Source organism: Mus caroli, unplaced genomic scaffold (genome assembly GCF_978045245.1).
Source record: "Mus caroli unplaced genomic scaffold, Mus_caroli_1 scaffold_3, whole genome shotgun sequence".
Taxonomy (NCBI): domain Eukaryota; kingdom Metazoa; phylum Chordata; class Mammalia; order Rodentia; family Muridae; genus Mus; species Mus caroli.
Window position 1 is genome coordinate 125965451 of NW_028227258.1, and position 26520 is coordinate 125991970.

Genomic DNA, 26520 nt, shown 5'->3' on the forward strand with positions numbered 1-26520 from the left:
AGGCTTTGCATTCCTTGGTCTTAGCATCCTCTGGGGGTACCAGGGAAGAGATCTGTTCCAGGCCTTACTTCAGCTTCTGGAACTAACTGGCTTATAGCAACAGGTCTCTCATCTCCTTACAGAGGTTTTTTTGTGTCTGAATTCTCCTTTTAAAGTAATCATGTATTTGGGGGCTGGAGAGATGGCTCAGTGGTTAAAACACTGCCTTCTTTTCCAGAGGACCCAGTCTTCATTCTCAACACCTACATGAATCCATACAACCATCTTTAACTCCAGCTCCAGAGGATTGGACACCTTCTTCTGGCCTCCTTGGGCACCAGGGATGCATTAGGTACACACACAAACATGCTGACAAAACACTCAACATAAAATAATAGTAGTATATCTTTTTAAAATTATGTATTTATTTACTTTTGTGTTTAGGTCAGAATACAAACCTGTGAGAGTCAGTTCTTGCTTTTCACCATGTAGGTCTTGGGGATTGAACTCAAATTGCAGCAGGTACCTTTACCCACTGGACCATCTAGTTGTCACCTTTTTTAAAGGACATGGGCTGTGTAGACCTTCTTCTATAGAATTTTCCAATTAAGTAATAAAACACATTCTGGTGGATTTTTGTGTAACTCGAAATTTATGTCTATGTTCGTTTTTCTATGTAAATTCTACATTGTTCAGTTTTCCTTTTTTTCCTTGCAGTCATCTGTGGAACACACTTGTTGCTCCATTAAATTGAATTTGTCTCTTTGACAAATTCACTGGGTATGTAGGTTGGTGTCTTCCAATGGGAGAAGAGCTGCTGGCATTTCATTTACTGTGATGACCTTTGTAACGTTAGCCCCACAGCCAGAGGGAGTTCATGAGCTGGCTGCAGTTGCTCCTCTTGGTCCTACTCTTTCTGTCCCTGAGTACTTGGTACAGCTATTGGCAATCTTTCAACTGATGTCTTATACACTCACTCCTTTAAATACTTTACACTGTGCAATACCCAAATTCCAGGTCATATGTCAATTAATATGAAGTATCCACCCACTCCAACATCTACCCCATCTATTAACTGCTGGGGCAAACGAAGGGGCTGGTCCTGGAGATCCAAAGCTGCAGGATCTCCATGACACAGGGCAACAAGAAGATACCTGAGAGGAGCCGAGGGGAGGATCCAGCATTGATGGTGTAGCAGAAGCCAGAGGCCTCGAACCACACCAATGACTCTTGGAATGAACGTTTGCAAGTAGAGCTGTTTGGACAAAAGGACACACTGTGAGACACACTATGAGACACACTGACATGCCACAGCTTCCACATCGAGATTTTTTTTCTCTGTTGGGGGGGTGGGTTGCAAGGCAGAGGGTGGGTATGGAGGGATGGGGAGATAAGTGGTACGGGGGTGTATGATATAAAATTCACAAAGAATCAATTAGATGTTTAAAAAGAAAAAAACAGACATCCAGAATAGGGCCTCACAAGCCAAACAAACAAACAAATATACAGAATAGCATGGCATTGTCAAAAAACTAAACATGTCGACAACAGCTTTATGCTAGTGACCTTGCATTTGAAGGAAGAAAAACCAAGTGGTATTGTAGAACCCCAGTCTAAGGAATTGAGACTCTGTGAGTTTGGTGGAACTAGAGGGGGCACTCATGAACTGACATCTTAAGCACATTTCTTGCTAGCATTTACATCCACCAGCTGTAGCACTAAGCTAGAAAAAAAAAAGTGCATGCAAACTATCAGTTCTCAAAACAAATGTTCTTAGTTCTCAGTGGATCCTGCAGATCTTAAATCATTCTTTGCGTTTTTAAAATATGCTGTAGGCAACTGTTCATAAGTTACAATTTAGAATACAAGATGTATATAGTCACTTAGAACATGTCTATTTAAGCAAGCATTATGTACTCATAGAATATTGTGAAACTGTGAGCTGGAGTCTTCATAATGTTTGCGTTAATTGACATAAGACCTAGAATTTTGGTGCTGTTTTATCATTTAAATGTACAGACGTCAGAACTGTTCTCTTTTTGTTTCTGTATGGCTCGTTTATTTTTAATGCAGAGAATTGAGAACATCACGGGGAAAGTGAGAGTCTCAGTTGAGGGAGTGAGGAATTGCCCAGATCGGAGTGGCCTATGGCCACGTCTGAAATGGTTTTAAGTGTTGACTAATGTGGTCTGCTGTAGACAAGTGCCACCCCTAGGCAGGCAGGCAGTCCTGGTTCAGGGAAGCTGGCTGAGCATGCGCTACAGGAAGCACCTTTCTTACACGATTCCATCCCCTGCTCCTGCTTTAGTTCCTATCCTCAACAACCTCGTCTTCCCTAAGTTGTTTTTGATTGTGGTATTTATTACAGCAACAGAGAACAAACTACAACTATTTTCCCACTTAATAACACGAGACAACAACCAAGTTATCTCTTTAACTTTCTCTAAGATAGTGAGTGTCTAAATTTTTCAGCAAGGTAAAAACAACACAAATAGAAATAACAACTTTTCTAGAAAATGCCTTTGTGGAAGTGAATCAGGATAAGCAATACAATTGAAGAAAACCTTCCCAAACAAATTCAAACGTGTCAATCACTGTTTTCCTCCTTTGTGTTGATCAAATCATACAAAGTTCAATTATTTATCCACTTGCGTTGCATTGAAGTTTTCTAGAAGTTTCCAGCCATGAGTGCCTTGTGATTGTTTTGTTGCCTTGGAAGAGCTATGTGAAGAAATTCTTGAGTGTATTTTGCCTTTAGAGGACCATGGGTTTCACCATTTGCGTACCAGGAAACTGGAATGATTTCCCTATAGAAGCAAAAATGCTTCCATGAAGGAATTCTGCACCATACAGTCCCATGAAATGGAAGAAGGTAGGCATATGGATAACCTGATCAAAATGTGAAATCTAAACCCCTAAGTACTTGCCAGGTACTACATGCAGTGAGACGGGCTCAATGATCCTGGTCTTAATGCCCAAATACTGATCTAGGCTGATGAGGGTTGGGTTGACTAGGCCAACACAGAGAAAGAAAGAGCCCTGGTACAGACCCTAGACAGTGTGATAAAACTGATTCCCCACCAGGGAGGAAGACGGCACTCCCCGTATACAGCTTACAGGCGGCTGTTCCACAGCTCTGAACTAGATGCTGCTTATCTCCCATCAATATCATCTCTTCTCTCTTCTGACAATGCATCACATCAGAGTATGATGTCAGTGCTTCTCTGCCCTTACAGATTCTGCACTCACCATCAGGATTCTAACACAGCCACATCTCACTTGACATGATCTGAAGAACTTACCCCAGAAGGCCTTTAGCTTTATGGAGTCTGTTTTGAACACTCAACATAAAATTGTCTCCCTACATTTTCTGTACATTCTCATTTTTAAATATGGTCATGTCTTCAAGTCACAGGGAGATTATATGCACTGTGATGCAATTGTAGTAGGTGGTCTGCCTAACTTTCTGATTAAAAAAGGGCAGAAAACAGCAGCGGTCTGTGTGGCAGAGGCCAGAAAAGTCCCAGACCCTAAAATCCAATGACCGAAGAGATAACTCAGCAGGTGAAGGCACTTGCAGCAAAGCCTGATGAGCCGAGTTCAACAACACGAAATGACAGAGAGAATGGGCTGGAAGCCATCCTCTGACTCTCACATGAATGCTGTGGCACACAACACCCCCCAAATGTAATTTAATTATATAAAAGTGTGGATCCAGCATGCACCATCTATATATTTGCAGTCTTTTTAGCAGTAGACTCAGAAGTCAGGATCCTCAGACCAACTCAATGTATACTTTTAGTTTTTTTCTTTCTTTTTGCTATCTGGGCTCTATAGTTTTGTTTCATGACTGAAGAAAAAAATACACATGCAGGGTTAAAGATGCTTCTTGTGGTTGTCATCATGAAAATCTCATCTTAACTATGTTGTAGAAGGGACAGTAAACACAATTCTATATGTTTCTGGGGGGAGACAGCCAAGCACTATGCTACACAATTTAGTTGTGTAAATCCTAGCCAAAGACTTCTCCAGTGTGGAGCCTGCTGTATACTTTTATGTATACACTGGACAGTGTATATGTTTTATGTATACAGTCTGGACAAAGTTTGGGAAATACATTTGAGAATGCAACTATTAACACAGAACCAGTTGACAAAATGACAAGAAAGAAAAATATTATTACTTAATTAAATCAGGATATGGCTCTGGAAATCCAGTTAGGTATTGCAACAGGAAGTACATTTTGTATAATCAAACATATTACTTGTTTTCAAGATAAATGCATCTGTGTTTGCTAACCTGCTGTAACAGAACAATAAACTCATATATATTGGAGAAATTTTGTGTCTTCGAAGCAGCTGCCTAATGAGGTGCACTGGTGTTCGGCAAGGTGGGAACTGGATTTAAAGGTGCCGTCACACTCTTTACATTTGTAGGGCTTCTCTCCAGTATGAACTCTCTGGTGTCGATTAAAGCTTGACCTCTGGGTAAAAGCCTTGCCACAGTCTTTACAGCAGAAGGGCTTGTCCCCAGTGTGAACCCTCTGATGTTGAGTAAGGCTTGACCTTTGATTAAACGCTCTGCCACAATCTTGACAATGGTAAGGCTTCTCTCCTGTGTGAATTCTCTGGTGTTGAATGAGAAGTAAGTTCCGGCTGAAGGCTTTGTCACAGTCTTGACACTTGTAGGGCTTTTCTCCAGTGTGGATCCTCTGGTGTCGTGTAAAGCTGGACCTCTGGGTAAAAGCTTTGCCACAGTGCTTACAATGATAGGGCTTGTCTCCAGTGTGCACTCTCTGGTGCTGAGTAAGGCTGGACCTCTGCTTAAATGCTTTGCCACAGTCTTTACAGTGGTAAGCCTTCTCTCCAGTATGAATTTTCTGATGTTGAGTAAGGAAAAATACACGGTTAAAGGCTTTGCCACATTCATTACATTTATTGGGTTTCTCCCCAGTATGACCTCTCTGGTGTAGGCTGAGGCTGGATCTTTGATTAAAAGCTTTGCCACAGTCTTTACAAGAATAGGGCTTCTCTCCAGTATGGATTCTCTGGTGTTGAGTAAGGCTTGACTTTTTATTAAAAGTTTTGCCACAGTCTTTACAATGGTAGGGCCTCTCTCCAGTGTGAATTCTCTGGTGCTGAGTGAGGAGTGAGTTACGGTTGAAGGCTTTGCCACAGTCTTTGCATTTGTAGGGCTTTTCTCCCGTATGAACTCTCTGGTGCAGGCTAAGGCTCGATCTTTGATGAAAGGCTTTGCCGCAGTCTTTACAATGGTAGGGCCTCTCTCCAGTGTGGATCCTCTGGTGCTGAGTAACAGTCGATCTTTGATTGAAAGCTTTGCCACAAAATTTACAGCAGTAGGGTTTCTTCCCAGCATGGATGCTCTGGTGCTGCGTGAGGAGTGATTTATGGTAGAAGGCTTTGCCACAGTCTTTACATTTGTGCTGTTTGACTCCAGAATGAATTCTATGATGTTGCCTGAGGCTTGAGCAGTAGGTAAAGGCTTTGCCGCATTCCTTACATTTGTAGGGTTTTTCTCCAGCTTGACTTCTGGTAAGGCTTGAACTTTGACTGAAAGCTGTGTCGCAATCCATATCCTTGGAAATCTGATCTTGAATATGGATGTACTGATGGATAATAAGTTCTGAGTACTGGTGAAAGACTGTGTCACATTTGTAACATTTGTACAATTGAGCAGACTGATGACTGGCAGGATTTGACTCTTGGTTTAAGTCACTATTATTTTCATTACCCTCATAAACTGTCTCTCCGATATACACGTCCTGGAGATTACTTAAGCTGGACTCCTCAGTGAAGGCCTTCCTATTTTCTTTACATATATACTGAATTTCCAAAATATCTGTACTTGAATTTTGGTTCAGTGATACCGGATGTGAAAAAAATCTGCCATACTTATGGGAATTCTGTGTTTTGGCACATGGAAGACCTATTTGTTGATTATATACTAACGAATTTTTCATGATGGAGTTCTCAAATTGATTACATTTAGAATGTTTTCCTTCATTTTTAAGTTCCCCATCTACAAAAATGTTTGAATGAAAGCTTAGCCCAAAGCTACACTTGAAATTGTTGAAGTCGGTAGCTGCAGAATGAACTAGACCCCTTTGTGGATTTCCCAAATTATCTTTAAAAGAAGGGGTCTGCTTCAAAAACTGACTCTGCTGTTTAATGACTGAAGCGCACGGCTCCTCACAAGTAACTGGCGTCACCTGAGGGTTTTCATGAGCCGTCTCCTGTTCCCGATCTCTCCTGGGAGTAAAGCTTTTGCTGTTGCCAGCTGTCAGAAATGGGTTGTGCCCGTTATAGCAGGTTCTCAGGATGTCACCCTCCTCAACACGGTCCCTTTCTCCTGGGAAGTACAGAGCGTCAAAGCCACACTCTCCACGAGGTCCACAGATGAGTTCCTGGAATGAATACTTTATGTTCTGCTCTGGTGAGAAGTCTTGGCGATGATGAGAAAACATGGCTGGAAGAAATCAAGACAGACACTTATTTCACTCACTAGACTCAAGAACACTCTTACAAACCTAACATCTAAAACTGTGCTGAGGTCAGCACATCAGCACACACCACGACGGAAAATCTGTGGCCCTCACTGCTCCACTAACACTGACCACAGGGACGCTGGAGAAACAAAACAAAACAAAACAACACTCCTTTTTGTTCATAAAGACTGAATCTTACTTTTGTAAAATGGAAAGCTTATAAAATTTGGATATACCTAATACTATAAAACAGAATAATAAAATCTTTCAGACAATAAATTTCATTTTATGTGCTTTTAACATAACATTACGGTTAAAGGCTAAGTGAAAAAAAGCAATAAAGTTGAAATTTCTCAGAAGCTACCTTGAAATCAATTTGTCTCTCAGACATGGAAACAGATTTATCAAGTCACAGATAACAAACTTAAGGTCATTTCCAAGAATACTCACGGAGACAGGGTAAAGTGACAATTGAACACAATCTAATCAGAAAACGTCCAAGTCAGAAACAAAACGGGGCACTATTTATCCAGGCAACAAAAACCACATACAGTTGTACTGGAAATAGGCATGTGGGAAATTCACTCTTATTTTATTTCATCTTACACTGTCCTGCAACAAACAGTATTTATAATTGACATTCAATAATAAAACACAGGTTGAAACTAATAATATTAATGGGCACAAAAAACCTACCCCAAAAGCTGAAAATACAGAAAAAGAAATATAAAAAAGGGAAAAAAGAACTATTATCTTATAAAATCTGAGGAAACACAGGTGATGGTTAAAATCACTTTACATAAAACTAATTCTCAATTTTGTCTCTATATACCTGTCAATCATTAGCATTCAGTGTATGGTTAAAAAAAAGTCATAGAAACCCCATTATAATAATGTTTATAAAAAGACGAGACAATTAAAAAAATAAGTATACAAATGTTAAGAGAAAGCTTCTTTATCACATTAATATATTATAGTACACTGGCAAAGAGGTCATAAGAAATATCCAAAGATGTTCTGAGGCCCCCAAACACCACAAAAGAACTGTCCCTTTATACAGCTCCCCACAGGGGAAGGGGAAGATATCGGCTATCACTGTGAATACCCAAGGACGTGACTGCAGGACAATGAGGCTCAGAGGATTTAAAAGGATGGGGAGCACAGGTAGAAAACGCCCTTTGGTGACAAAGGACAGACAGAACTGCATCTGTGAAAAGCCAATGAATGCTACCAGCTCGGACCTTCCCACACAGCTCACCGCTGCTCTGTATGCTCTGCTCCATCCACTCCTACTCACCTGGGAACAAGGCCGTGGTCTTTTGCCTCTTTACATTCCAGGGCTCTTTCCTTTGCTCCAGACAGGTAACCAGGTATGGCTTAGACACAGCAAGACCTGGTTAGTGACAAAGAGAACATGACATTTACTTGATATTTCCTCATAACTAGTAACATATCTGCTCTAGAATAATGTTCATATGGAAAAAAAAACATAATAAACATATAACAATAGTTTAGGCCATTACTTTTCCAATTGTTGTTTCCCTACAGACATCCAGTAATATATATTCAATTTATAGATTCAGAGCTCCACCTTTGTCCACCACCAAATCACAGTTAAAGGAGGAATAATTGGACTTTAAGGTATAAATTACAATATTTTAATGCCTCTTCGCTGTTATAATTACCACTAATTTTAATTTGGGATATATATTACATCAAGAGCGACATAGAGGAAAAAGATTTTAAAACTATGAATATCTGTTACCTATTTCAATACCACCTCCCCTGTTTTCTCCCTGAAAACACGGGCTCCCAAGATATATTCAGAAAAGCAAGATGTCTTAGTTAGGGGTTTTACTGCTGTGAGCAGACACCATGACCAATTAAAGTCTTATAAGAACAACATTTAATTGGGGCTGGCTTACAGGTTCAGAGGTTCAGTCCATTATCATCAAGGCAGGAGCATGGCAGCATCCAGGCAGGCATGGTGCAGGAGGAACTGAGAGTTCTACATCTTTATTTGAAGGCTGCTAGCAGAATACTGGCTTCTAGGCAGCTAGGATGAGGGTCTTATAGTCCACACCCATAGTGACACATGTATTCCAACAAGGCCAAGTCTTCTAATAGTGCCACTTCCTGGTCCAAGCATATACAAACCATCACATTTCACCCCCTGGCTCCTATAGGCTTGTTCAAACATATGAGTCTATGGAGGCCTAAACATAGCATAGTGTAAAATACATTTAGTTCAACTTCAAAAGTTCCCAAAGTCTCTAACAGTCTCAACAATGTTAAAAGTTCAAAGTTCAAAGTCTCTTCTGAGATTCATCCAATCACTTAAATGTAATCCCCAAAGCAAGACAGGAAACAAGCTGGGCCAACTCCAAACTGCATCTCCACGTCTGATGTCAAAGCAGTCTTCAGATCTCCAACTCCCTTTCTCATCTTTGTTGACTGCACCAAACTTTTATCCTGGGCTGGTTCCAACTCCCTGTTAGCAGCTTTCCTCAGATTTCCTATTTCAGTCCATGGCTCTGGCATCTTGAACATCTTGGGGTCTCCAAGGCAACTTCAACGTCACAGCTTCTTGTTTCAATGTCTGGAATCCACACATGATCCTCTGGATTCCTCCAGAGGGCTGGCGTTACTTCTCCATCTACAGGTGCCCTCTGTAGCACCCTAAGCTCAGGTTGATCCACTCCACTGCTGCTGCTGTTCTTGGTGACTATCCCTTGGTATTAGCATCTCCAATTTCCACCGCAACTAGGCTTCACCAATTGCCTCTCACAGGGTCTCTTCATGGTGACAAGCCTCAAATCCTTTGCATGATCCCTTCAGTCCTGAGCCATCAACAGCAACTGAGGCTGCACCTTCACCAATGACCTTCCATAGCCTCTCACAGTGCCAAGCCTCTGCTGCTCTTCATGACTCCTTCATGCCTTCAAAACCAGTACCACCTGAGTGACTCGTATACAGCTACAGCACGAGGTACAACCTTGGCTATCTCTGGAACAAAGCTTTTCTTTCTGCTCTCGGAAAACTCTTCCCAGAAGATTTCACCTCAGTGATGCTGGTCTCTTCCTAATTTCTTAGCTCCAGCTAGCCACCATCAATTTTCCCAGTAGTCCTTTCTATTCTGGACTCTAAAGCCATAGCCACATGACCAAAGTTGCTGAGTTCTGCTGCTTGCTGGGGCTAGAACATGGCCCCCTTGTTCTATTACATTATCACCAGCCTTCTGTTTTCTGATTCCTTCATTGCCTAAGTTTGGCTGTCCTGGCACTTGCTACATAGACTGACTTTGAACTCAGAGATCTGCATGCCAGTCTCCTAAACACTGGGATTAAAGGTGTGGTCCAACAAGCCTGGATTTAAGTTTTTCTTCCCCTAGAACTTGCTCTGTTCTAGGCTGCCCTTGAACTCAAGAGATCTGCTTGATTTGGCTGCCTGAGATTAAGGGATTATACTACCGTGCCCGGAACTAAACTTAGCTGGGTGAGATCTTGCCCTAAGGTCACTACTCCCTTAATTCAATTTAATATCCTTGAACACAGGATTCAGCTCCATTTCACTTCCTGGTGCCCCTTTAATACTCAAACCATATATTTTATATTTATCCTTTCTCAGCTTGTTATGCTTGTTTAAAATGTTCTTCATGAGACTTAACCAGAGAACAAAGTCTATGATGGGTGTTTCTGAGACTTCCTTGGTCAGTGCAATTAATTTGAGTCTCTTCACCTCAGGCAGATTCTTCTTCAGACAAGGGCAAAAGTACCCACATTCTTCACCAAAATACCATAAAAACTGCCTCGGGTCCACATATTGAAATTCTCCAATGAAACCTCTTGGGCCTGGTCAGACAATTCAACTCACTCTGAGTAGCAAAGTCTCCCATAGTCCTACTAGGATGGGCTATTAAGCCCCATTTAAAGCATCCCACTGCTTTCCAAATCCAAAGCCCCCAAACCCACATCCTTCCAAACAAAAGCATGGTCAAGAATATCACAGCAAGACCCCAGTCCCTGGTATCAACTTTTGTCTTAGTTAGGGTTTTACTGCTGTGAACAGACACCATGACCAATGCAACTCTTTCAAGGACAACATTTAATTGGGGCTGGCTTACAGGTTCAGAGGTTCAGCCCACTATCATCAAGGCAAGAGCATGGCAGCATCCAGGCAGGCATGGTTAGAGTTCTACAACTTCATCTGAAGGGTGCTAGCAGAATACTGGTTTCCAGGCAGCTAGGATGAGGGTCTTATAGGCCACACCCACAGTGACACACCTACTCCAACAGGGTGACACCGTCTAATAGTGCCACTCCTGGGCTGAGCATATACAAACCATCACAAAAGAAAAATGAATTTTAGTACCAAGTTAGGAATTCTGTGGAGAGGTTGTCCTTACCCAGGAAAACGAGGTTCCTATAGTTTTCCAACATCACATCTGTATACAAATTCTGCTGTTCAGAATCCAGACACTCCCATTCCTCTCCAGAAAAATCAATGGCCACATCCCTGAAGGTCAACTGTTCCTGAAATAAAAATACATAGCACAATGGTCATGTGGTCAGTGACTCTGGTCTTAATGTGAGCCAGGATGAAGTTAGTCAAGAAAGAGTTTCTCATAAGCTGAGCGATCCTAACTATTCACCGAGACATTTTAACACAGTGGTATTTTCTAATTTATTACCTAGCCCTTGAGTAAAGATGAAGTAGATACTATACTTTTATGAAATACTAAATGTAAAGGCATCAACATAAGTATTTATATTTTTCAACTGAATATTAATGCAAGATGTCTATCTTTCAGATGAGAAGGACATTTGTCCTCTTCAAACCATGTATACTTCCCATAAATGGGAATGCATATTCCCATAGATTGGAAGTATTAAAATTTAAATTCTGGTTAGAATTATACTTTTATGACTTTTTGAAATATTACTACCTGTCCCCCGCCCAGGGTTGGGGGTGGAGGGAGGTTTAGACCTAGTGCTTTATAGATACTACAATTATCTATAACTAAGCTATCTCCAAGCCCTAAAATCACATATTCTAATTCAGTAGCTCAAAACTGGAGACTAGATTTCTGACAATACAGCAAGCTCACTAATAACGCCAATGTTAGTGGTCCAAAAAGAAAAAAAAAAGAAAATTACCAAACAGCAATAAGGCAGACACTAAGAGAATACATTAATGATTTGAAAGAATTTTAAGGAATTTGCATTTTATTATAATAACAGTACAGAAACCATCCTTTCTGATCATTTAAAATAAACTAAGTAAAATATACTAAGTATCACTGAGTTTTTCCACACACTAATGCATAAAACCCCCAAATAATCCATGAGACCAGGATGTTTTTCCTATTCTATGACATTTTATCAAATATCCATAAATGTTAACACTGGGGTTTTATTCAAATCTAGCCAGTCTAGAATTCATAGAATAAGAACATAAAAACCAAAATAAAGTACAAATGTTAAAACATCATTCAGAGTAGTTGAAAAGACTAATGGACATGTAAAGATGACAGCAGGAAAAATAACATATTTTATGTGCCCAGGCAGGTGAGTTACTTTGGTTGTTGTGACAAAATACCTAACAGAAGCAAATTAAGAGGCAGATATTCTAGTAAATATTAATTATACACAATGGATTTCATTTCCACACATGCATGTGGGTATTTGGATTCTATTCACTTCCCCCTACCCTCTGATGCCCTCCCACTCCAGCCAATCTTCTTTCTTGCTAGTCCCCATCCATCTCCTCCTCTCCCCCCTCCACTGTCTTCTTCCCTCCTCCACCTTCTCCTTCTTTTGATGATCAATCTTCATTAGTTGATCAATAACTACACTTATACCCCCAGATGAATGCTTCTAGTTTACTATCTGCTTCTAGTTTACTCTCATGGACATTTTAATGGATGCTAGGGTCATCCCCAGAAGATACATACTAGACCTTCAAGACACTATATTAAGGTTATTTAAGTCTTCATGGATGAAGGTTGAGGCCTAGTCCAGAAGACAGCTCAGAGGAGCCAGGCTGGTTTGATAATAAAATCTCACTCATAGGGTAGGAGATATAATTTATGTACATTAAAAACATCCAAGATACTTCCAGAAGTGCCCCTCCTCCAAAATTGTCAAAGTGCAGAGGGCAATTCTATCTATGTCCTCCCTGGTAGGAACCCTTCCTCTCTGACTGCTTTTGGGTGACCATCAGCTCTTCCTTCACCCATCAGCCCCAGGGCCACAAAATGAAGGGGGAGAAAAAAAACAAGTGCTGGGGTAAAGTCGACAGAAGGGTCCAGGAATCTACAAGTGAGAAATGAGTGCCAGTGAGCTAGTGCTGAGTGCATACTTAAGCGCTGGGAACTCTAGCTAGCACTTCCTATAGCCCCAATGCACACACAGCATTCGAGGCAGGGGAGGGGAAGGCGGTATTCTTTGTTAGAAGAGAAGCACTAACAGAATTGTGGTGAAGGTGATGGAGGAAAGAACTCCTTGGGGAAGAGAAGAGGCAGCTCCTGCTAAGGATGGAGCCAGAATTTTCTATGGGACTCTCAAGTGGTCCTAATATATTCTCTTTAGATCCTGGCAGAATGGAGGCCCAATGAAAGATCCTGGCAGAATGTAAAAGGACACAGAAGCCCTGAAATTGGCAAGATAGACGTCAGTGTTAGCAGAACTAGCTTCACTGATTTAGAAAAATAGAGGTGCACAATGCTCTGGCCACTCTTTGAACCTGTGTGTCTCCCAATGTTCTGACCAGGTGTGTGCCCACTGCTGCACCTTCATTAGACTCTTTCCTTGTACCCCTCCCATACCCATTTCTTGAGAATAGACATTGTTTAGATCTGGAAATCCCCTACTCTCCCCCTTCTCCTTCCCCCTCTGAGGGCCTATAAAAAGTGGGACCTCTTCCCCCTCGAGGTCGACTCCTCTACTCCTGCGTGGGATATGAGTCGTCCCCAGAGCTCTGGCTTTCTCCAAATAAAGCCTCATGTGGTTTGCAACAAGCTCGGTCTGTCGTGAGTTCTTGGGTGTCCGCTATTGTCCTGAGGCCTGAGCGAGGGGCTCCTTCCGGAGTCTTTCATTGTCAGCCACTTAAGTCTCCTGCATTGTTTACCTCATTATCAACTTCTTTAATGCCACCACCACCAATTCGTTTTTTGTTTTGTTTGTTTGTTTTTCGAGACAGGGTTTCTCTGTGTAGCCCTGGCTGTCCTGGAACTCACTTTGTAGACCAGGCTGGCCTCAAACTCAGAAATCTGCCTGCCTCTGCCTCCCAAGTTCTGGGATTAAAGGCGTGCACCACCACACCCACCACCAATTCTAATCCAGTGCATTTGTCTAAGATCTTTATTCCAGGCCTGGGATCATGGAGCAGTACTCAAAGGGCACAGGAGAAAACAATCAAAACCTCACAGGGAGAAACAAGGGTCACTAAGACCAGCTTATACCCTTGCAACAGGCAGCTGCGCATTATATTGAAATGTAAACAAGAAGTACCTTAAAGACACTTCCACGGTAATGAATAACAATAATGAGGGGTTCCCAAACAGTGGCTTTTTAAAAGTTAGCCCATGATAAGAAATGTATTTTAATACAACATGCCAGTATGGTTCTATACATCCTTGAAAAACTGAAATAAAAGGAAACAAAATTATCTTCATGAAGTATGATACTACACTATAATACTTTATATCATATTCTATAAGTAAATTAATCAGAGCTGATTCTGCCCGCAATTTAAAACATATTGACGGCCAGCAAGATGGCTCAGCGGGTAAAAGTTCTTGCTACCAAGCCTGCCAACTTGAGGTCAACACCGAAGACACACATGGTAAAAAGGAGGACTGACTCCCGCAGGATGTCCTCTGACCATCATACATGTACTGTGGTACATACATGTTCTCTCTCTCTCTCTTCTCTCTCTCTCTCTCTCTCTCTCTCTCTATATATATATATATATATATATATATATATATATATATACACATGCACACACACAAATAAATACATGCAATACAAATTTTTAATAAAAATCACAAGAGTTAGAAAACTGATGTAATAGTTAGGCACTACCTCTTCCACCTCTATTTGCTACAGTACTTAAGAATAAACTCACTAACCCAGCCTATCTCCCCTCAAGCACTTTGGAAGAGACAATATGAGTTTCCTCTAAGACAGGTAACCATTTGAAAAGCTCATATGTGAATTTCTAAACAGACCCTGAGTCCTACAACAGAGTTTGATCCTGCTGGGCCAGGATTGGTTTTAGCACATGCCTCTGGTTAGTCTGTCTTTATGCTCTTGTGCTTCAGGTTTTTTGTCAACAGACTAGTATGGTTGTTGAGAGTATCTCTTCTCCACATTTTTTTTAGTGTTTTGTGTAGTATCTATTCATGAAAAGTGGCCATTACAATTGAGGCAAGATTCCCAATGATTTAAATTTAACTCGATATTTGTGAACAAGCCTACAGTGTTTTTAAATATTAGTAGTTATTAATATTATGCCGCAAACTTGGGTGTTGGAATATCCTTATTTCTAAACTTAAAAGAAATGTGCATATTCACAAAGTTGTAAAGATAGGGTAAGTGTGCATGCTGTCAGGTCCCCCCAAACGGCAGGGATGGTGACACCGTCCTAAACAAGACTTTAATCAGGTAAACAAGGATCGTTACTGGGTAAAGAAGCCTAAAGGTTTCTGTTCACTGGAAAAGCAGATTTCCTAAGGCTGCTTTTTGTTCACCAGAAGCCTGCCACAAAGTGCCAGCGGTTTGTCAGGAAGCCTACATCCCGCTGGGTGTCCTATCATGGGGAGGAAGGATGCCCCTCCACCATCCTGCAAGTCTTTTGGTCTGCTTGGGGACACCCCAAACTGCTATTGTCACCATGGAACTCAATAAGTCTCTCCCCTGGCTGCCTCCCTTGCTGTCTCTCAGCCCTCTCCTTGGAACTTGCTCTCTAACTATGGCTCCTCCTTTTTCCCTCCCTTCCATGAGCTGCTTGCTCTGTCTCTGCCCCATTGTTGGTTGGCTGGATCCTGCCTTCCCTCTGGGCCTCTGACATTGGAACAGTCCCTCTGGCGGAGCTCCGTTTCCCACCCTTTTCCTTAAGCCTCTCCCACCTCTCTTCACTCTGCTACTGAAAGACATCTTCTTTTCCCAGTTACTAGGTCTCTCAGCTCCTGTCTCACACAATGGGCTCTTCCTGTTCAGAAGTACCTGCCTCCTTTAATCTCTCTTCTCCTCAGACTCAGAGATTCCATTAAAGTCTCAGTCTTTCTATACCCAGTACGGAAGAGTTAATCAGTCTCAATGGTCAGCAAATGGCCAAATAATCACAGACTGACAACTGCCACCACACAAGCAAAGATCTGAAAATCGCCTTCGCCCTAAGCCTCCTTTGTCTCTAGTCTCTCCCACTGGTCACTGGATTCCATCTTTAAAAGATTCAAATGTCTTTGAAGGTACGGATAGTATTAAAAATTGTTTTATGCTATTCTACTAAAAAGCTGGCTCTGTAGTTAATGGCCTGCTCTTCCAGACCCAAGCATGGTTGTTTAAATGCCTTCTCCAAACTCTCCCATGTCCTGGGTCAGGACAGCCACGTGACAGTGACAGGGAGTTGGAAGGCAAAACATAAGAGCCCCTGAAAAGACAGCATGTGCCATAGGTCAGCTAAAAAGTGAACTGCTCCCAGTAGGGGCTGCTGCTGCTTATCCCATACCCCATTTCTTGGTCTTACTTAACTCTCTAAATACTGTCCTCTCTTAGAGCTTGAAAACTTTAGCTGAAGTACAAACTTTAACACAGTATCTGTAAGACCATTGTACAACTTTATCTCAGGATTTGTAAGTTCATTTGGTGTGGTTTAAAAAAAAAAAACAACCTGTAAAATCTGTAACAAAAAGCTTAAAACTTGTAACGGAAAAGGTTGATAGTAAAAAGCCAAATCTATACATAGGTAATCTTAGTTTGCTACAACATGCTTATATGCAACTTGGATTCAGCCCTTGTTTAGGAAAATAAATGTTTTTAAAGAGAAATATGTTTGCCTAATGGCTCACTTTAGAGTAAATAACAACCACGTGGCTGGCAGCCATCTTTACTAAGGTTAAAGAGAGGACATACCACGTGACTTTGTCGCCATCTTGGTTAAGGTGGCCACAGATATAAACTATGGCAGTATGCATAAAACTTCTTAGTCCTAAGGAGCCCTCTGCTTTATCTAACCACTTATGTCTTTGCTAACTGTGTTCAACATTAAGCTCCTAAAAAACCTTTTTTCCAGTAAGGAACATGTTTAATGAATAAGGTTTATGAATTCCTAAGATCTACTCAAGCTAACAAAAACTTGCTAACAATGGTGTCTGGCCTTTGTCTTTGGAAACTGTGTTAAGCTCTAGCTATTTCGATAAACTGACTCATAGAAGAAACTGTGATAGTCTACAAAGATATACTATAAAAGGGTCAGAAAAGCAAGGTCTCAGTTTCTCTGTGAACTGTATTCATGGTTTAAAGTTTTATTTCGATGCTAACGGATCTTCAATTAAATCTCCAATTCCCATTTTTAAGGCTTAAACTTAACAGAGATAAAATTGCAAAATCCTGATTTTATAAAAGCCAAGACCTTGCAAACTGTTAAAGATAATTAAGACTTGCAAGTTCACGGTCAGTTGCCTTATAAATGATCAGTCTTTCATGTGCTCAGAACTATGCTTGTAGTCATGTTAAGTATAAACGTGATGATTCATTTAAAGGGACATGCCTTCTGAACATGTCATCAAGGTTAAGCTGAAAACAAGTAATTGAAAACAAGTACACTTTGTTTAAAATCAGGTCAGATAATAGATTCAATGGCAGCCCTCCAAACCCCTCAGAGAGATATGCTGAAATATGGCATTTAAGGTGTTTAATGAAAAATGCAGAAACCCCAGCGCCTGGCCACAGCCCTCACCCTCCACCAAAGAAGAAGGGGCAGTGGACTTCACCTGGAACAGAGCTGCGATGGTAACTGGACAAAGAACTGCGATTCACCTCCCCAACCACCAGGGCCCAAACTGTAGACAAGTGCAACACTGGGCAATCTACTGCCTCTCCTGCCCTCGTCAAGGTAGCTCAGTCCCCAAATCCCTCCTCTTCCGGCAAGTTTCTTGGATTTTCTGGACCTGCAGACCAAACACTAATACTGCCCTGGGTTCTCTGCCTGTAACAAAGCTATCAAGATCAGCATGGAGGAGCCCAGGTGGCCTGTCCAGGTAGCAGGTTAGATTCTGTCATTCCTCATTGATACAGAGGCCATTGGGTCTGTATTTCCTACTCAAATTTATCCCTCTCAGATCTCTGTGATAGTGTTGGCAGTGGGCCTTAGCTTATGTTTAGCTGACTTCAGTCAGCCCCACATCAGTCCAGCCATACCTTGAAAGTCAGTTTCACTTTACAAACATTTTGGCCTTACAATAACTTTGGGTACAAAAGTTGAACTTGTTGATGATACAAATTTTAAAACGCCAAAAAGGTTTAAATTATCTTAGTCTCTTAAGTAAAAAAAAAGGCTTCTGGGTAGAGATTGAGGCCCAATTACCAGCCAGCATGATGTGGTTTCACATTTAAAAATCAGGCCTTTCTTTGCTAGCTTAGAGCTACCAGGGGTCTCCTGCTGAGAAAGGCCAACCCACTGCCAGGTTTACCTTGCAGACCGGCTTCATGCTGAGAAAGGAAAACTCACAAGATTTATTTCCAGGCTAAAAAGAAAAGGCCTTTTTACTAATCCCTTAAAGAACTTTTTTTCCCAATGGTTGCTCTCAGGAACCGCCTCAGTGGGTTAAAGGCACTGGCTGCCACAACTGTCAACCTAAGTTTGGTCCCTGGGATTCCCTTTATGGATGAACAGAATCCTCTCACCCCACAGGATCCCATGGCTGGCATGCACCTATCCAGCTCAGAAGATAAATAAACAAATGAAAAAGAGATAATAATAACAGGACAAGGAAGCAAGAAAGGCTAGTGATTCTAAAAAAGGGGACAAGCAGGCCCATGAGCCCTGTCACCTTCTATCCCTACAAGAGATGCAGAGCAAGGCCAGAAAGCAGAGACACCCCGCTTCATTTCCAGAACCGGTTTCCAGAACACTTCTCCCATGATTACTTGGCAGTCTGGATTCATTCTTACAAACTTGCACCAAGGATTTAATTAAGCAAGCAGAAGGCCTCCTGCATGCTAAGTACAACTGACAGAATATTTATCAAAAGGCTGAGATAGCTCAAGAGCGTTTCAGATGAGAGGACACCAAGAGGTTCTTCCTAGGCTCAAGACATCCAGCGGCGTCCCAATGGGGTCTAGCCTCACACCTCAGGCTGCTGAGACTATCAGCCCAGACACTGACATCACTGGATGCTCCTAGACACCGGAGACAAGGCAGCTGGTGTTGGCATCTCTGAAACCCGGGCAAGGAAAGGGCCACGTGGAGAGTCAGATGAAGATAGACCCATCACTATGGAAAATCTCCAAAAGGCAAGCACAACCCCAAAGCATTCTGATTGGGGTTCCTGTGTCTAAGGATGACAAAATGTGAGGCATTACGGGCTCTGTGTTTGTTTTAATAAAAAGTCAAGTGATTTTATGTTAAATATCCATTGGGTAAATCCTTTTTTAAATGTCGCCCAGTGTGTGGAGGGGGAAAAAACCAATCAAGCAAAATGTATGTCTATTTGAAATGCTGCGTGGGAAATGGGTGTTAATATTATTTTTTAAATGGGCATTTGAGAATGCGGTCAGGAGATGGAAATTTAGGAATCTTCCTCCAACCAGAGGAGAAGCGAGGACAGGGGAAGAGCAGTCATCTGGATAGGAGATTCTGCTTCGCGTATATCTAGACTGCTCGGGAGGAGGGACCGGACACCTCGCTGAACACTTTCCCAGCGGGAGCCCCACGCAGGATCTGGGATATGCGGGACCTTGCAGGTTATCGCCGCACAATCCGGGCTACTAGGCTGAAGCCTCTGAGGACTCCAGCCCTGTAGGGCAGCAGGGTCTGACCCTGGGCCTTCGCCGCACCGGCTAGCTGCTCGGGGGCGCGGCCGGGTACCGGGGATCTCCAGCACAGGCTGCGCGGTGACGCACGGCCCACCAAAGGGGACCTCAAGCTGGCCGATCCCAAGGGCCGGCCGCAGGAAGGCGGGGCCGCCGTCGCCCACTATGCAGTCGCCGGCTCCCCCTCGGCTCCACGCAGCTCTCCTCCAGCCTCGCCGCGCCACGCACACACTCACCAGCAGGCTTCTGCAGTGCTCTCCGTCCTCCCACAACGAGCACTGGCCGCAGCCGATTCCCTCTACACAGCCTCCCTCCAGTCTCAGGGCACCATGCACACTCACCATTGTGGCTTGACTACCGCGGAGTCCGCGTCCTCCCAGTGGATGGCCCGGCACCCGACAGACGCAGGGCAAACGGATGCCGCAGGGCCAAGCTACAGTCTACACCGGAAGAGACCCAGCCTGAGGAGGATTCCAAGATCCTGGACTTCAGAAACACAGCATGAAGGCCCGCCCCCTCTACCCTGTCTAAACGTCTGATTGGAAGTTCTCAACATCGTGCTGCTGATTGGATGACTTTCAGGTCCCGCCCCATCAGGCCCCAGCACTATCCTATGGGCTGAAATGACAAGTTTTTGATACAGTTGTAGTAAAGCTGACCCTAAAGCAATCATTCCCATTTACTATTGTATATAAAGTCAGACCAATTTATGAATCATATTCATATATATGTATATTATTCGCAATAGAGAAGAGCTTTGGCACCATTTTCCCCCTGAGCTCTGTTCTTGAATTTCAAATTTTAAAAGGGGAAAAAAATCTCCTGAATCAGCAATAATGAATATAGAAAGGGGGAGTAATACTCAAGTGTTACTGTACTGGCTAGTTTTGTGTCAACTTGACACAGTTGGGGTTATCACAGAGAAAGGAGCTTCAGTTGAGGAAATGCTTCCATGAGATCCAACTGTAAGGCATTTTCTCAATTAGTGATCAAGGGGGAAAGGCTCCCGTGGGTGGGACCATCTCTGGGCTGGTAGTCTTGGGTTCTATAAGAAAGCAAGCTGAGCAAGCTAGCAAAGCATGCCAGTAATGAACACCCCTCCATGGCCTCTGCATCAGCTCCTGCTTTCTGACCTGCTTGAATTCCAGTCCTGATTTCCTTTGGTGATGAACAGAAGTATGGAAGTGTAAGCCGAATAAACCCTTTCCTTCCCAATTTGCTTCTTGGTCATGATGTTTGTGCAGGAATAGAAACCCTGACTAAGACATTTACTTAATTTAAAATTTTCTACTGTTCATATTAAAATTAAAACAGTGATTTTAATAAAACCCAGTATATCCAAACATATCATCATATGTGGAATTGGTTACACACACATATATATACATATATTATATACATACATATACACATATACATACATGCACACATATGTACACACACATATATATATACATATATATATATATATTTATGTTACTATACTAAATCATCAAAATTCAAGTCTTCAGCAGGTTTCAGGTCACATCTGTCACAGTCCTCTTCTGAGAGCTATAACTTTCCTGACCTCAAGAAAGTGAGGGAAACCTGAGAATCTCTCCCATTTATGTCAGAAATGAAGTAATACAGTTTCCTGCCAATATTTCTTTTAGGTCCCAGTGAATGGGGGTAATCATGTCCTAAAACAGATCAGGGGGCTTCAACCAGGAGTGTTCAAAGGTGGGCACACGAGGAGGGAAGCCTGTCTCTTGATCCCTCCATGGCCTTGCCCCCTGTGATTTAAATAGATTATAAGAAAAATTACCACCCCCCTTTTTAGTTTGGCCTTGGACCTAATTGTCAGGCTGTAGATTCGGGTTTGCTTTTGTGACATGGTGCAAATTTAATTACCCAACCATATGCACACATGTCTACAAAATTTTCTGCATAATTCAACACCATCTAGCAATAGATCATCCAACTTTAATTAGTGGGGAAGTAAACTAATGCATATATAGCAGCTACTATTTGCCAGGTAACTTAGGATTAAGATATCATTAAGTCATGGTATCATGCCTGTAAGTGTGCATTCATCTATCTCTGGGTAACAAACCACTCTAAAACTTAGCAGTTGGTGATAAGGCAGCTCCTCACTTGAGGTTCAGTTGGACTATTTCTGATCTGGTCAGCTGATGGGTGTCAGGATGGTACAGCCCCAGATGGTGCGGCCCTGGAGAGTGAGCTGGCTCAACTTTACTCCTACTGCTCTCATAATGTCACATCTTTCCAGCTTCCCCTGTAAACTTGTTCTCAGAGAGATGAGGAGGACTGGAAAGAAAAACAAAAAACCTTTTCAGCTTAGGCATCAGACTAATAATTTCATAGACACAACGTTTTGTGAGCCACATTAGGAAGAGACCAACTCAGTTGCAATGTACAGAAACAGAGACACCTGTTGATAGGAGCTACAGAAAAACCATGTTGCCTAAGTCTTGGATACAGGAAGAATGAAGACATGGTAACATTTTTGCACTCAGTACCATTATGCATCTTCTTATCAAAAAGGTTTGTGAAATTGTTCCAAGTTAAGGAATATACCCAAATGAAGCTAGAATTCCACAAGACTTCCTGACTTCCAAAGCCCAAATGTTTACTCTAGAACATGTGATCACCCATTTTCTATGGTCTTTTTAGGACTTGAATAGGAACACTTAATTAAAGGAGCAGGATTTGTGTCCATTAACCATTCATCAGTATTGAGAATGATCTTCTTGACAGAATATTTCTACGCCTTCTGCAAAGAACCTAAATTAATTTGGGGAAAATGTTACTTTCAAAGAAAATGAGGAAAGATTTGAAAACTCAAGAATCAACCATACATTTTCCACTTTTCACTACAAGAGAAATTTGAAGACATGTATAATGTGCCCCATAGGCATGAAAATTCTTTTCACATTTATTTTTGGAATTAGTGGAATATTTTTGTTTCTGCTGCAAGCAGGATGAAATTACTACACCAGAAACAATATCTTACTAATAAAGTGAGTGACTTAAACACATATGGAGTGTCTACTGAAAGAGATTTAAATTACTTATCAGATCTTGGTTTCATTTTAGTCAGTCATATGCATTCAGAAGTTGATCTTTCTCTTTTAAATTGTACAGTTTAGTGGAATATATGTTTTTAACGTATTTCTTACGGATTTCCTGAATCTCAATGGAGGCCACTTAAGTGAGTAACCTTTGTCCAGCACAGCCATCTCTGAGGGAAGCTCTCACGCTTCCATGACACACACAGCTGCACTGAGCATCACTCAGCATGGTAGCTTATTCATGCCTAAGGGGCCTACACTTTGGGTAAGTTGTGGTTTAATATATCTGGATCTAAATTTCATTTATTTCACATTGTTCTAGATTCTAGCAAGATTCCTTCCAAAGGTTGAGAGGATAACTTTGTCTACCTCTAACACGGGGGATTTTCTGTCTACCTTAAGGAGGAGTTGGTACAAAATGTGTACCTTCTAATTTCAATAACTACTATCAGGCTAAGTTCATATTATAATAATTATATTATATATGTTAATTTCTCTGTTCTCATTATAAAAAGTTTTTACAAACATTAGGAATTCATCTGTAGTCTTCACTTTAAACTTCACACATACTCACACATAGACACATAGAGACAGTTTTTAATCTTAAGTGTTTCTACAGTGAGCCCAATATCATCTCCATCATGCTTTTATGACTTTTTTGCTTTTCTTTGAAAAATATGTTTTGTACAAAGAATAGTGTGTTCCATTCAGTCCAGATAGAACATCTTTAGAGGACCTAAATTTTAAAACACATAAATTTATACAAAATTTCATTTTGTCATACAATATTCTTTTCGCTAAGGTTTTGCCTTCATCCTTATCCAAAATCAAAACCGATATAAAATTGACTTTTTGGCATCCTTAGCAATGACTGGCAGCAGCCCTAGCCAGCCCTACATTTTTCAACCTGAAAATTAATGAGGACTTTTGTTTACTGTAGAAAATATCCTCAACTGGAATGTTCTTGGTCAACAAAATTATGACCCCCAATTTTGCAAGAGCATTAAGCACTGTGGACTGGTGAGCCATCTCTACAATCCCTCTCCATCTTTTTATCCACATGATTTCAGTTGTCAGGGTTGGCAGCAAGTGGCTTTACCTACTGAACCATCATCAGCCTTGGGCTGGAGAGATGGCTCAGAGGTTAGGAGCACTGACTGCTCTTCCAGAGATCCGGAATTCAATTCCCAGCAACCACGAGGTGGCTCACAACCATCTGTAATGTGAACCTATACCCCCTTCTGGTAGGTCTAAAGACAGTGATAGTATACTCGTATAAATAAAAATAAATCTTTTTTTTCCAAAAACAAATTTTTAATAGATATCTTCTTCATTTACGTTTCAGATGCTATCCCGAAAGTCTCCCCCCACCCTGCTCCCCAGCCCACGCACTCCTGCTTCCTAGCCCTGGCATTCCCCTGTACTGGGGCATATAATCTTCACAAGATCAAGGGCCTCTCCTCCCAATGATGGCCAACTAGGACATCTTCTGCAACATATGCAGCTAGAGTCACAAGCTCTGGGAGTACTGGTTAGGCCATATTGTTGTTCCTCCTATAGGGATGCAGGCACCTTTAGCTCCTTGGGTACGTTCTCTGGCTCCTTCATTTGGGGCCCTGTACTCCATCCAATAGATGACTGTGAACATCCACTTCTGTATTTGCAAGGCACTGGCATTGCCTCACACGAGACAGGTATATCAGGGTCTTGTCAGCAAAATCTTGCTGGCATATGCAAATAGTGTCTGGGTTTGGTGGTTGTTTATGGGATGGATCCTTGGGTGGGGCAGTCTCTGGATGGTCCTTCCTTCCGTCTCAGCTCCAAACTTTACCTCTGTAATTCCTTCCATGGGTATTTTGTTCCCCTTCTAAGGAGAAATGAAATATCCACACTTTGGTCTTCCTTCTTCTTGAATTTCATGTGTCTTGAAAATTGTATCTTGGGTATTCTAAGTTTCTGGACTAGTATCCATTTATCAGTTCTTTTGTGATTGGGTTACCTCACTCAGGATGATGCCCTCCAGATCCATTCATTTGCCTAAGAGTTTCATAAATTCATTGTTTTTAATAGCTGAGTAGTACTCGTAAATTGTGTAAATGTACATTTTCTGTATCCATTCCTCTGTTGAGGGGCATGTGGGTTCTTTCCAGATTCTGGCTATTATAAATAGGGCTGCTATGAACATAGTGGAGCATGTGTACTTCTTACCTGTTGGAACATCTTCTGGATATATGCCCAGGAGAGGTGTTGCTGGATCTTCCAATAGTACTATGTCCAATTTTCTGAGGAACTGCCAGACTGACTTCCAGAGTGGTTGTACAAGCTTGCAGTCCCACCAACAATGGAGGAGTGTTCCTCTTTCACCACATCCTCACCAGCAGGCATCTGCTGTCACCAGAATGTTTGATCTTAGCCATTCTGACTGGTGTGAGGTAGAATCTCAGGGTTGTTTTGATTTGCATTTCCCTGATGATTAAGGATGTTGAACATTTTTTCAGGTGCTTCTCTGCCATTCAGTATTCCTCAGGTGAGAATTCTTTGTTTAGCTCTGTACCCCATTTTTAAATAGGTTTATTTGATTATCAGGAGTACACCTTCTTGAGTTCTTTATATATATTGGATATTAGTCCTCTATCAGATTTAGGATTGGTAAAAATCCTTTCTCAATCTGTTGGTGGCCTTTTTGTCTTATTGACAGTGTCTTTTGCCTTACAGAAGCAATTTTATAAAGTCCCATTTGTTGATTCTCAGTCTTACAGCACAAGCCATTGCTGAACTGTTCGGGAATTTTCCCCCTGTGCCCATGTGCTCAAGACTCTTCTCCACTTTCTCCTCTATAAGTTTCAGTGTCTCTTGTTTTATGTGGAGTTCTTTGATCCACTTAGACTTGAGCTTTATACAAGGAGATAAGATTGGGTTGATTTGCCTTCTTCTACATGCTAACCACCAGTTGAGCCAGCACCATTTGTTGAAAAAGCTGTTTTTTTTCCCCCCCCACTGGATGGTTTTAGCTCCTATGTCAAAGATCAAGGGACCATAGGTGTGTGGGTTCATTTCTGCGTCTTCAATTCTATTCCATTGATCTACTTGTCTGTCACTATACCAGTACCATGCAGTTTTATCACAATTGCTTTGTAGTACAGCTTGAGGTCAGTCCTGGTGATTCCACCAGAGGTTCTTTTATTGTTGAGAATAGTTTTTGCTATCCTAGGTTTTTTTGTTATTCCAGATGAATTTTCAAATTGCCCTTTCTAAGTCAGTGAAGAATTGAGTTGGAATTTTGATGGGGATTGCATTGAATCTGTAGATTGCTTTTGGCAAGATAGCCATTTTGACAATATTAATCCTGTCAATCCAGAAGCATGGGAGATCTTTCCACCTTCTGAGATCTTCTTTAATTTCTTTCTTCAGAGATTGAAGTTCTTATCATACAGATCTTTCACTTGCTTGTTAGAGTCACACCAAGGTATTTTATATTACTTGTGACTATTGTGAAGGGTTTTGTTTCCCTAATTTCTTTCTCGGCCTGTTTATTCTTTGTGTAGAGAAAGGTCACTAATTTGTTTGAGTTAATTTTATATCCAGCTACTGCACTGAAGCTGATTATCAGGTTTAGGAGTTCTCTGGTGGAATTTTAGGGTCACTTATATATACTATCATATCATCTGCAAAAAGTGATATTTTGACTTCTTCTTTTCCAATTTGTATCCCCTTGATCTCCTTTTGTTGTCGAATTGCTTTGACTAGGACTTCAAGTACTATATTGAATGGGTAGGGAGAAAGTAGGCAGCTTTGTCTAGTCCCTGATTTTAGTGGGATTGCTTGAAGTTTCTCTCCATTTAGTTTGATGTTGGCAACTGGTTTTGCTGTATATTGCTTTTACTATGTTTAGGTATGAGCCTTGAATTCCTGATCTTTCCAAGAC

At 41.6% G+C, this 26520-nt stretch overlaps 1 protein-coding gene across 1 annotated transcript; it reads right to left on the reverse strand.

Annotated features, from left to right (window-relative positions):
• Positions 1-401: 401 nt before the first annotated feature.
• Positions 402-19972, reverse strand: LOC110290976 (uncharacterized). The gene is made up of 4 exons (XM_021157902.3): positions 19866-19972; positions 10890-11016; positions 7782-7877; positions 402-6465 (listed from the first exon to the last, which is right to left on the reverse strand). Exons 1-4 carry the CDS (start codon positions 19866-19868, stop codon positions 4301-4303), a joined length of 2391 nt encoding a protein of 796 aa, XP_021013561.1. The 5' UTR covers positions 19869-19972; the 3' UTR covers positions 402-4300.
• Positions 19973-26520: the final 6548 nt, after the last annotated feature.

Excerpts from the sequence above, each read along its gene's own strand:
- LOC110290976 (XM_021157902.3), bottom strand. Across the intron at positions 7,878-10,889 it reads TAGGAACCTCGTTTTCCTGG|GTCTTGCTGTGTCTAAGCCA; the intron begins GTAAGGACAACC and ends GTCACTAACCAG. Across the intron at positions 6,466-7,781 it reads GACCACGGCCTTGTTCCCAG|CCATGTTTTCTCATCATCGC; the intron begins GTGAGTAGGAGT and ends GATTTCTTCCAG.